This window comes from Volvox carteri (genome assembly GCF_000143455.1).
Source record: "Volvox carteri f. nagariensis unplaced genomic scaffold VOLCAscaffold_108, whole genome shotgun sequence".
Taxonomy (NCBI): Eukaryota; Viridiplantae; Chlorophyta; class Chlorophyceae; order Chlamydomonadales; family Volvocaceae; genus Volvox; species Volvox carteri.
In genome coordinates this window covers 64094-75850 of record NW_003307651.1, presented here as the reverse complement: position 1 = coordinate 75850, position 11757 = coordinate 64094, and the positions used below count along the sequence as shown (strand labels likewise).

Below are 11757 nucleotides of genomic sequence, written 5' to 3'. Positions count from 1 at the left end.
ACAAAGGGGGGGCTAAGGGGGGGCCCCCTTGCCTTTCCGGGCCCCCCCCACTTTCCCGCCCCCCCCCCCCCACCTTCCGGGCCCCCCCCCCCCACCTTCCCGGCCACACAGCCGCCTGAGCTCCCTCCGTTGACGCCGGGGGTGTACCTCGAACTGATTCACCTGAACAAACCACCACCACAACCACCACCAGAACAACAACATGAGGAGGAAGAGGAAGAAGAGGAATAACGATAACAGCAGTAGCAGTAGCAGCGGTAGCAGCGGTAGCAGATCACCAGAGGGGTTAAGGCAAGAGGGCAGGTGGGGGCGGTGCTGTCCGCCAACTTGGAAAGCGACATGCGTACTGCACTGCTGAGTGATGTGTCGTGTGGGTGTGGGTGGGGGGGTTGGGGGGGGCGCTGCTGGTAAATCGATACTCATATCGATGTATCATACTCTGGTATACCCTCCAGCTCAGCAGCACCTGGCGGGTTGGCCCCGGGGAGGGGTGTGGAGGGGTGGGGTGGGCCGGGCGGGGTGGGGCAGTGGCTACCCCACCCCCGGTGGGGTGAGGTGGGGTCGGTCAGCTGACGTCCGGCTCTCACCTTCTAACCTTCCATTTTCAAACCCTACGGTCGTACGGCTAAACCACGCAACCCTTGTTCTCCCCTCCTCCCCAACCCGGGTGGAGACATGCAATGCCGTACCATGGGTTTCACCTCCGCCTTGTCCAGCAGCTGCCGTACATGGCTCTCCTCGTAGTTACTGACGCCGATGGCGCGAACAACACCCTTCAAAAGGGTCGGGGTGTGCGGTGTGCGGTGTGTGGGGGGTGGGGGGTTTGGGGGCTTAGGGGCCCGGAGGGGTAGTAGGTGGGCAAGGTGGTTCGCAGTCATAATGGTGGTGGTGGCGGTGGCGGTGGTGGGCGGGGTAGTTGTGTATTGGTTCAGTTGCAAAGCGCCAACTGCCGGCGGAGCCCAATGCGATGACGTAATTGCGCCGTACGGTAATCCCGAAAATTTGCTCGATAGTGATGGTGGGGGTGATGATGGGGGGAAAACACACTTCCCCCCTCCCAAGAGCCCCGGGACAACCACCTCCGGTGCCCTCAGCCGGTCAGCCACTCAGCAGCCGCCCCCCACCGCGGCCCCCAGAGCCGCCCCAGAGCCGCCCCAACCACTCCCTCACCCGGACCTCCCTACCTAACTACCTCCCTACCTGTCCGTACAGCTGCTCCAGCTCCCTCCACGTCTCCAACCGCATCTGGGCGTTCAGGGGGCTGTCCGGAGCGACACGGGATACCCCGGGCCAGTGAATCAATACCAGGTCCTGGGGGCAGCGGGGGGGGAGGTAGGGGGGGTACGGGAGTGTACGACAGCAGTTCCAATACCGGTGGGTCTCTGGGGTCCAAAGGCACGTGATGATGACGCACTGGAACCCTGGGCTGGTTTGGGCGTGTATGTGTGTGTATGTGTGTGTATGTGTGTGTATGTGTGTGTATGTGTGTGTATGTGTGTGTGTATGTGTGTGTATGTGTGGGGACGGGGGGAGATTGTGACTTGAAGGGGTTCCATGATGGTGGTGGTGGGGGGGGAGTCAGAGGGGAGTTGGAAAAGAAGTCGGGTTTTGGAAAGGTGGTGCCACCGACTAAAAATGGACTCAAAATCTCGAATGTACGACATGAGGCGTCGGATGGGGTTGGGGTGTGGGTTTGGGTGGGCTGTGCGCGGGGAGTGGGGAGTTGGGGAAAGGAAGTTTAAACCCACATTGGTATATACGACCGGAGTCTAAGCGGGGTGCATTCGTAGGACGTCGTACCAAGTACTGCAGTCCAAGGCGTTCCATGATACCTTCCACGGCTGTACGGGCTCGTCCTGCACCTTGCTCGTACGGTGAGACCTTGCTCGTCACAAACACGTCCTCCCGCGGCACCCCGCTCTCAGCCAGGGCTTGGCGGATGGGCGCCTCATTCTGTTGGTTGGTTGTTAGTTCGTTATCGCGGCGGTTATGTTGGTTCCGGAAATCATGTGATGAAGCAAAGGGTGATGGGGGAGGTTGGGGGGTGGGGTGGGGTTGGTAGTACGGAAGAGCTGTAAACTGATCCGGGCGATGTACGACGATGCAGAACCCCTCGAATGGATCGGAAAGCTGGCGGACTCCCTTCCTACGGCCCGTACGACATTTACCCCTGATCAGAAATGCCGGTACGACGATAATCTTGCCCCGCGGCCGTGCCTCTACCCCCTCCTCTACCACTCGTCAGCAGGCGCCCTCCGTCCCGTTCGAGGCCGCCTCGTCTCAGCGCCTGATTAGGCATCTGGACCTCACTCACTTTTGGTGGTGGTTTGCTTGGTGGTGGCGGAGTTTCCAGTCCCCCGACACCCCCCTTTTCGCCAATCCCTTTGGTGGGGTCTGTCCCTTAAAAGTACGGATTACCCACCCTTGACAATTCGTACCCTTAAAGTTTTTGAATTGCGTACCTTGTAGATAGAGGCCGTGTCAATGTGGCGCAATCCTGACCGTAGCGCCGCCAGTACTGCCGTACGCGCGTCATCACCCTGAGCTCGGAACGTGCCCAGACCCACCGCCTGCGGTACGATACGGAACGACAATGCGACACAATTTGTACGATGAAGGAATTTGGATGGGATTGAAGTGCACGGCTTGGTAAAGCACGTGCAAGAGAGACCCTAAAAGATGATTTCATCGTGTTGTACGATTGATGGAGAGACGAGCCGTGTGTGTCTTTAGTGAGAGAGGAGGGGGCGCCATGCAATGGCGTGAGGAGGTATCAACTGACGTAATGGGCGCCGACACAGCCCCGAACCCCAATCATTTCGATCGTCATAAAGGGACAAATGCGCAAACGATAATGAGAGGCAGCCGCAGTACGTGATGTCTACGTAGCCTGACAGTCGGATGGAGCATATGACCCACAAGCTTGGCCGTTCCGCCAAGACTTGGGACTCATGTGCCGCCGTCTCAACCTCACCGGAAGCTCAACTCCGTTATGAAGGGTGATTGTGCGCGGCAGGGGCTTGCTCAACGTCATGGCTCGACACCCGATACGCCCAGCAGAACGGCTATACGAGGGTCTTTTCCTTTACGAGACTGGATAGGTTTAAGTGTAGTGCATATTGCTACTTTAGATTGCTACTCTAAACTGAGGCAGACCTAATTGCCCATCACGTGAAGCTGCCGTTCAAATAGCCTACCTGACACAGGATTGTGAACTTGCAATTCGCGGCCGATTTACTTCTCACAATGGACAGCTCCCAAGTTTCTTACTAAAGGTCTAGGTTAAAACTTCGATGCTCGGTTTGTAGCTTTGTACAAAGGCCAGCAGGCCGCAACGGAAACAGGAAAACCAAAGTTATGTTTAGTCATAATGTAAAGCTTTTCATAATTTGTAGGGGCTTGTACTTCTACAAGCGACTCGCTGTCTGATCTCAATTTGGCATGCTCTGCACCACAGCCAGCAGGGCAGTTTTGCGCATTGCGCAGGCACGGCCAGGTCTAACATTAGGAGCAACCGCCGCAAGGCGCTTAAGATTTTCTCACGCAGCTTTGAAGCCAGCCCCCAAGCCCGTCGAGGACGCTCGGAGCGGCTACAGCGGCAGCGACGCCATCCGCACGGGCCAGGGTGCCGAAGGCACCAGACAGACCGGTGGAGACGGCCTCATTACACATCGTGGCAAAAGTGAGTATAGCTGGAATTTCCGGGATCTGCAGTTGTGAGAACATCACGGCTTGCCATCAACCGTCCTCTCTCGCGTGCATCCTTCCACGTGCACGTCATTGTTTTGTGGCATCAAGTATTAGCTTTATTTCCTATCATCATGAACTGATGTGTCAGGCCCCTGCGCGCAATGACCCATCCATGCTTGCAAGTCCGCTCACCACCCTGGTCCTCGCTGGAAGAGCAGATCACGAGACGATGATGAATTTCCACCAGTAATCCAACTAGTGGAGAACTCCGTTGTTGTGGCCCTGACGGCTCTCCTCAACATATGCCTACATCTGTAGTAACATGCTGCCCGCATTTACTCAGAGTCTAGTTGTAATTCGGCCATGTACATGTGTATCCTTACTGCTGCTCCTTCCTCATTTGCCGTACATTAACCCTGCCTTACCCGTGCAGTGGCCGACTCCGTCCCCAAGCTCAAACTGCTCTGTCTGCACGGCTACATGCAGAACGCCGAGGTAGGTGCGTGACTCTCGTGTCTAGCTGTCTGGCTGCTTAGTTGCTTACCTGCTTACCTGCTTATTAGCTTGCTGGTTAGAGGGTAACAGCTAAGACCTACATGGCATTCCTGGCGATGTGGCAAAGATTCAAACAGTTGAGCAAACAATCAAACGATTACGTATGTGCGTATGTATATGTTGTCATGCAGATCTTCCGCAGCCGGCTGGGCTCCATGCGTAAGGCCCTCAAGAGCCGAGTCGAGTTCGTGTTCGTGGATGCACCCTTTGAAGCGCAGGTGCGACTGGCGTATGTATGTATGTATGTATGTATGTATGTATGTATGTATGTATGTATGTATGTATGTATGTATGTATGTATGTAGCGCCGCTGTGGTGTCGCTGTCATTTACTGTTCCTGTTCACCGCCATCATCACCAAGACCGCCACCCTCCCGCCACTACCCTCCCCGCCACCACAGGGTCTTCCGGGGGGTGACGACCCTGAGGAGGTCCAGGGGGGGCGGGAGGGCCGCTCCTGGTGGCAGTGGACGGATACGGGGCCGGAGGGAAGGCCCTCCAAGGCCGCGTCCTATACGGGTATGTATGCATGTGTATGTATGTATGTATGCCTGTGCGGAGCACGTGACAATGCTATGGTTACTTGTTGTCGTGTGGGTGTGTATACCCACATGTACGGCGGCTGCTACTTGGGCCTAGCATTGGCTGTTTGGCTGTTTGTTTGTTTGTCTATCTATTTTCTGTTTGTTCATTCGGTTGGGCTGCTTGGCGTGTTTCTTGCAGGGTGGGAGGTGGCGCAGGACTCGCTCCTGGAGGCGCTGCGGCTGCATCAGCCGGATGGTGAGCAGGGGCGGAGCTGGGCATCAGGCAGTGGTGGGCGGTGTAGCGGTGGATTGAGGAGGAGCAGAGGAGCTGCAGCTGCCGCAGGGCTCACGGGCTAGCAGAACAAGACAGGGCAGGACAGGGGAGGTGGTGTCGTACCTGCTGGCCGCCGCTTAAGAGGCCTCTCAAGATGCTGGTGGAGCGCCCTAGCGCGTATTTGTAGACGATATATACGTGTGTGCCGTACTTGTATAGCTACTACGTCTGTGCTCCCGGGCAATCGACCGGTGATATGCGTACTCAGCGGGTGGACGGGTTGCGCACCTAGGGGCAGTTGCCGTACAGGGGTATCGTTCTTCTAAGCAGTATTGCGCTGCTGAACCACTGACTGACTGAAAGATAGCGACAGCAGCAGCTGACAGACAAGTGGCAGCTGACTTTCTGAAGGCCCAACCCGTATTGTAATAGCGGACGTGCTAGCAACAGTGCTGTATGGTAAGCAGCCTGCTTGTTTGCACGTGTTGTAGGTTTGTTGGGCTTCAGCCAGGGCGCTACAGCCGCCGCACTGCTGCTGTCGCACCTGGCCGCCACCGCCACTGCTACTGCTACTGCTACTGCTGATGATGCGACTTTCGCTGGTGGGCTCAAGCAGCAGGTGGAGCAGCAGCAGCACGATGGCAGCAGCGGTGACCGGCAGAACGGTGGCAGTGGCGGAGAGCCCGCTGTTGCCTCAGCTGCTAGTCCTGCAGCGCTGTTGCGGAGCCTGAAATGCGCAATTCTGGTACGTAGCCAATCTAACTAGCGGTGTGTGTATATGCGTGTAGTTTTCCCCCTTGATAGGTTTCATGGTCGTATACCATTCTATGGCCGTACACTCATCTATTGGCCGTACACTCTTCTGTACATCCGTGGATCCTCATCGGCCGGGAAGGGATCGGAGGCCGCCTTCATCGCCCACGTGTTGGAGGAGTAACGTTGACATCAAGGGCCCGAAGCACGCACATACAAACATACACACGAACATACATGTAACCGTCATCACCTTAGCAATGCACGAAGCGATTGGTCATTAATTCCTGATATTGCTGCCACATTATGCCCACTCACCCCCACACACACACACCCCGGCAGGTTGCCGGCTTCCTCCCCCGGGACCCGGCTGTAGCGGAACTGGTCCGGGCGGGCAGCTGCAGCAGCCGGGTGCCCTTGCTCTTGGTTACCGGGACGTCTGACTCACTGGTGGGTGGGTGGGTGGGGGGCGACCTTGCATTTAGGTGTTGGTACTGCCGCTGCTACTGCCGCTGCTACTGCTGCTGTTGCTGCCACTGGTACTGGTACTGGTACTGGTGCTGGTGCTGGTATTTGTACAAGGACGGAGCTGAGCTCCTCTTTAATTTGCTGCACATTGCTGCACTGCTCGCTCGCATTCGGTTGGTACACATCTCCTCACGTGTTTCCACTAGCGTTGTTTTCCTCTAATCCCTACATACATACGTACATCCATACGTACATAGATACATATACCTTACCTGCGAATGTGTTTCAGGTTCCCCCGGAACGGACAGCCCAGCTGGGGGCCTGTTTCAACCCCGCAACTGTCTCGTCGTACACCCACGGAGGCGCACACCTAGTGCCCACATGCAGGTCGGTCTGGCAGGCTGTCTGGCTCGCTAGTCACCTATACCTAGTTTATATAGATATAGATGTAGATGTAGATATGTATGTATATATATGTGTGTGTGTGTTGTAAGCATGGCAGAAGCTAGCATGAGCGTATTCGCCCGGTTAGCAGCTTTCTTGTCGTACTCGACATTCTGGGCACTGCGGGCACCTGCTGGATATCATATAAGTAATCATTATGGATCACGGGGGCTTGCTGGCTTCCCACCACATGCATGTGATGTGTGTGTGTGTGTGTGTGATGTGTGTGTGTATGTGCGTGTTGTCCCCATCCGGCACATGCACACATTTATGCTGAGCTCTTGCTTGCATCATACCCGTTCTTGCATCAAACCTATCCGAGCTGCGCTGACTTGTTTGCATGTACATAGATACTTACGCACATACATACTCACACATGTACGTGCATACATACATACATACACGCACGCACGCAGTGGCCAGTTCAAGTCCACGCTAGTGGAGTTTCTCGACGCAGCTAGGGGACGACCCGGACCCGGGCCGCCCTCATCATTACACCTGGTGCAGCAGCCGGCTACTGCTACTGCTACTGCTACTGCTGTTAGTTCACCAGCAGTAGCAGTGGCAGCCGCAGCAGGAGCAGGAGTAGTATTGGGCCAACAGCATCATCATCATCAGCAGCAGCAGGCCACTATTGCAGCAGTAGCAGATGTGCCACCACCAGCCGCGGGGGAACAAGTCCAACTTGAAGCAGTCACGGTTCCTGGGGCCTAGCTAGTAGTGGTCGTACAGTGGTATATACATTGTGAAGTACGCAGCAGGATGACTGGGAGTGGGGTGATGTGCACCTCCGCATGAGGGAGGGGTCATGCGCGTGTTGCGGGCAGCAGAAAACATCACACTCGCCGTCATCATCACCCCCCGATCATGCATTTCCATGACAGACGTCTTCCGAGCCAAGATACAAATGCATGCGTGCACGCTGGCCTGCGTGCACACATAACGTAATGTTTTTGACACTGCTGAACGTGCTGCTGGTGTATGTATGTATGTATGTATGTATGTATGTATGTCATCACATTTCGCTGCTTGCTTGCGGGCTTGCGAGCTTGCTTCGTTAGTTGTTTTTAGGCTTCTAGACTGGCAGCAGGGGTGGAGGTGGATGAGGCAGGCAGGCCAAACCCAATACTTATACCCACGTGCGCAGCAGAGTAGTCCGCAGCATTTTTTAAGTGACAGACCCTCGCGAGCACAGCACGAGAAGCCTCTGGGCTGGTTATCGGCGGAGACACGCGGGGTCGGGTAGAGCGATTTGTCGCTAATGATGTGTCTGAAGCTGGATAAAGCAAGTACGCTTTCTATTGGTGGGCTCCGAGACCACATCCATTCGCATGACGACATGCATGATGACTACTTGGCTGCTGACACAGCAGCACCAGCAGCAGCAGCGTGATGTGCACTTCAATGCCGTACTAGCTCGGGTGTACGACTGCCTGGATATCCACTTCGATGTTTACTTCTTGTGTACGTGCGTGGTGATGCAACATATCTGCAGTGCTCATTCCTAACACCTACTTCCTTGCTACTCTGCGACCTGTACACGCCGCCGCCAGCAGTAAATAAAATTGCTGCAGTACGGAGGTGGAGGTGGCGAAACGACAGGTTTATTTACATCCGTTCCCATTTATGCATTACGTGAAGTGCACACACGCACACGAATATATGCGACAGTTCTTAGCTGCCCCTGTTCAGTTGCAACTTGGGGTGCTCCATAGGGCTCTCACACAGCCAGTGCTTCTTCCCTTTTCATTACTTACTTACCAGGTATGAGATTTTCAGAGCTTTGTATGATTTATTACCTAGCTGTGCGGCGCTGGGGGTGGTTCCGCTCCCCTCCCGGCCCCCCTCCGGCTTCCCCCGTGAGTTAGCAGTAGTCCCAACAACACAAACACAGAGCCAAGTGCAGACTGTGCAGGTCTCAGTGTTCGTCGTCCGACCATGACCGCGTCCTAAAACTCTAAAACCCTAACCGCCCTTACCAGGAGTAGTTTCTGGCATATTTTGCAGCTTTGGTGGTTGCGCGGTGTTGGATTCCTTGGCTTGCACTGCTTGCGCATATTTTGTAGTGTTTGGACCAGCTGCAGGCGTATAGGCTGCGGTGCCACGTTGGTTCAGGGGTGTGATTGCCTTGCGGCGTCTGCGGCTCCTCATTGATACGCTGTAATTTAAATAGGTTTCCTAAACTTAAGAACTGTCCGTCAGTTTTGAAACAAGGAATGAAAATATACAACTCCATCGTTCTGTTTTTCCAAGCCCCAAATCCCGAATTGTTACTTATTTGGATTATATATTACACTGCATACGGCTTCATACGAATTCAGACACATACAGTAGATATGCTAAACAAGCATAATTGGTTTCCATAAATACCGGGTCTTCTGCAGCAGCGGGACAGCAGCACCTTGCCAGCGTAGCCGTCACAGCTACAGCTATCCACTAGGCACAGCTCACGACGACGAGCTACACCAGACGGATGCATGGAAAGCCAACAAGGAAGAGAGCAAATGGGTCACACAACAATATTATTATTCTAAAAGCAGCACCGTACCACACCGACGTAAAAAACCCAGCCGGCGGAGACTGCGCCCGCTACGCCTGCTTGGGCTTAAATAGGCAGCGGGTACGAGCAATCACCCTGGAGCAGCCACCGCTGGCTGTAATAACCCTCCTGACACGTATGCATACAAATATGGCTGCAACATGTGTGTGTGCCCACAAGCACTCAGCTTCACGGATCACGCAAGAAAGCTCACGTACGGTCAGTGAGAGGATCACGCATCGTTAGGAGCTTCAGGTGGTGGTGGCTGCCGTGCTAGCTAGCTCGCTATTCTATAGCCATCAGTCACTGGGCGAGCAACGCAGCGATAAGTACAGAAAGCAGTTTTCCATCTAAACGGTAATAAGTTCGCACATACATACTGACATAATACAATACATACCCAGACGACCGCCTGCCGCAGGATGTCAAACACCATTTCACCGCAGCAACAGCAGCAGTAACAGCAGCAGTAATCACAGGAGCAGCAGCAGTATACCGCCGGCTGCCGGACAGAATGCTCTTCCCCCCCCCCCCAGGTGTGTGGGAGCGTTAGTATGCATAGTGGACGGACTGCTGGACATGTATGTATGTTTGTAGCTAGGGACTCGGGCGGAAGCAGAGCACACGTTGCTTTTCTTCGCAGTTCCTTGCGTACGGACCCCCGTTCCCACTTGGGTCGATGAAGGGGCAGTAGCCGCTCTGAGCACCCGCCACCCAGCAGCCCAGTCCACTGTTGAAGCACAGCGCTCCGGTGACGTCTGTTGTAATGCAGTAGTGGTGAGTAGGCACGTACATGCACGGATTGCAATATGCAGTAATGTATTGCTTGTAAGGTAGCGGAAGATTACACACATGGGGATTAATATCAATGTAGCTGTGTGACATGTATGGCCTACATACATAGAGGAGATACCGTGACCGCGTGCTTATAGTTCGTATATTCGTTCGTACATTTACAGATTTCAATCACCCAAACGCGCTTGCGGCACGGCAACGAGTGAGTGCAATGTATGTATGTGTGTGTATGCTAAGTAACCCTAAAACCCTGAGTTAGCTAGCTGTGTGCATGGATGCATACATGATGTACATGGCAACCAGACAGACAGACAGACAGACAGACAGACAGACAGACAGACAGACAGACAGACAGACAGACAGACAGACAGACAGACAGACAGACAGACAGACAGACAGACAGACAGACAGACAGACAGACAGACAGACAGACAGACAGACAGACAGACAGACAGACAGACAGACAGACAGACAGACAGACAGACAGACAGACAGACAGACAGACAGACATGGCAGCAGGAGGTCTAACACGTGTGCTCACAGGCACGGCCGGGTACGTGCCGGCGGCATGGGCGCCTGCACAAGAGCTTGTCGTACATTGGTGTTCGCTGCCGATCTGCCCGCATACCTTTACTGAGCAAGTCCCTGTACGGCACCAGGCTGTAGCCCCGCGAGTAGCAGAAGTTTGCAGCTTCACTGTAGGTGTAGGAGTTGACTGAGAAGATGTAGACGTACTTCTTGTACTTATAAGCCTGGAATTGCTTGCCTGCAACACCCGCATAAGCATACATACAGATATACATATTACTATAATTACACCGCGCACACACATACACACCATCGTACCCAAATACACACGCACATCAGTGCACGGCATACCGGCGTGGAGATCTTAGCGGTTTCGGAGCTCACCTGGCGGTGGTGGTGGAGGTGATGGCTTGGGCGACGGTGGGGGCCGACGGGGTTTCTGCGGGACACGTACACACATATATACCCGGGTTATATATACCCGGGTTCAAATCCGCCTGCCGACTTCTCGGGTGTTTGAGAAGTGGTGAAATGGGAGGTGGCCCCCCATCTTATGGACGGTGTTGGACGTGATAATATCAACTTGCGAGCTGACCAGGAACTAAGTTGAGGCGCCGTTGATCCGCTAGATTTAGTTGGATGCTGGTGGTGAGTTGCTGAACCCAACGAATACATTCTGAAGTCGGATGGGGTGAACGGATTAGGGTGCCCCTCTAGCAGGGGAGAGCAAGGAACTGCCTCGGGAAAGGGGGCCGCTGGTGAAGCTTAGCACAATTTTAGTAAACTAAAATTATGCTAACCACCCTGTAACAACATACATACACACACACACGTACACAGGCCGCATTAGTTATTCTATTCGGAGATGCGCAGCGGTGCGCGTCCCCTTGTCTCTTGATAGAGTTATTGTCTAGCACTGCTAGAACAGAAATTAGCTTCAGGAGGCTGTAAACCCCTCTATCCGTGGATAGAAGCTGCTGCCGAAAAGGCCCGCTCGCTCGCTCGCTGCGCCCTGGCACCACTTTACTGCTTCAGTGTTGACCGCACTGTGCCGACATCTTCTACATCTTCGGTGACGTGGACCGCGTGAGACCCCGACAGTACCCACCCAGTATAATAGACTTCTGGCAAGTTGACAGCAAGTAACGCGGCTGAGCGGTATTAGATGGAGGTTTTCCTTCTGTTTTC

General features: G+C 54.4%; 3 protein-coding genes across 3 annotated transcripts in view; 1 reads left to right on the top strand and 2 right to left on the bottom strand.

Moving 5' to 3' along the window:
* Positions 1–3034, bottom strand: part of VOLCADRAFT_108355 (uncharacterized protein) — a gene marked incomplete at its 5' end in the record, with an annotated part of 4651 nt that extends 1617 nt beyond the window's left edge. Inside the window, 6 exons of the mRNA XM_002958817.1 lie at positions 96–162; positions 690–773; positions 1201–1311; positions 1801–1953; positions 2463–2570; positions 2975–3034. Of these exons, the coding sequence (XP_002958863.1) occupies positions 96–162; positions 690–773; positions 1201–1311; positions 1801–1953; positions 2463–2570; positions 2975–3034 (583 nt within the window). The remainder of the gene's footprint in view (positions 1–95; positions 163–689; positions 774–1200; positions 1312–1800; positions 1954–2462; positions 2571–2974) is intronic.
* A 250-nt stretch (positions 3035–3284) lies between these two features.
* VOLCADRAFT_121759 (uncharacterized protein) lies at positions 3285–8215 on the top strand (the record flags this gene model as incomplete). Its single annotated transcript, XM_002958832.1, has 9 exons — positions 3285–3682; positions 4124–4185; positions 4377–4463; positions 4646–5024; positions 5534–5787; positions 6138–6245; positions 6553–6650; positions 7124–7208; positions 8078–8215. The coding sequence occupies exons 1-9, from the start codon at positions 3442–3444 to the stop codon at positions 8213–8215; spliced, it is 1452 nt and encodes a 483-aa protein (XP_002958878.1). The 5' UTR covers positions 3285–3441.
* A 1628-nt stretch (positions 8216–9843) lies between these two features.
* VOLCADRAFT_100193 (uncharacterized protein) lies at positions 9844–11029 on the bottom strand (the record flags this gene model as incomplete). Its single annotated transcript, XM_002958816.1, has 3 exons — positions 9844–10004; positions 10670–10807; positions 10954–11029. The coding sequence occupies 3 exons, from the start codon at positions 11027–11029 to the stop codon at positions 9844–9846; spliced, it is 375 nt and encodes a 124-aa protein (XP_002958862.1).
* Between the last annotated feature and the right edge of the window lie 728 nt (positions 11030–11757).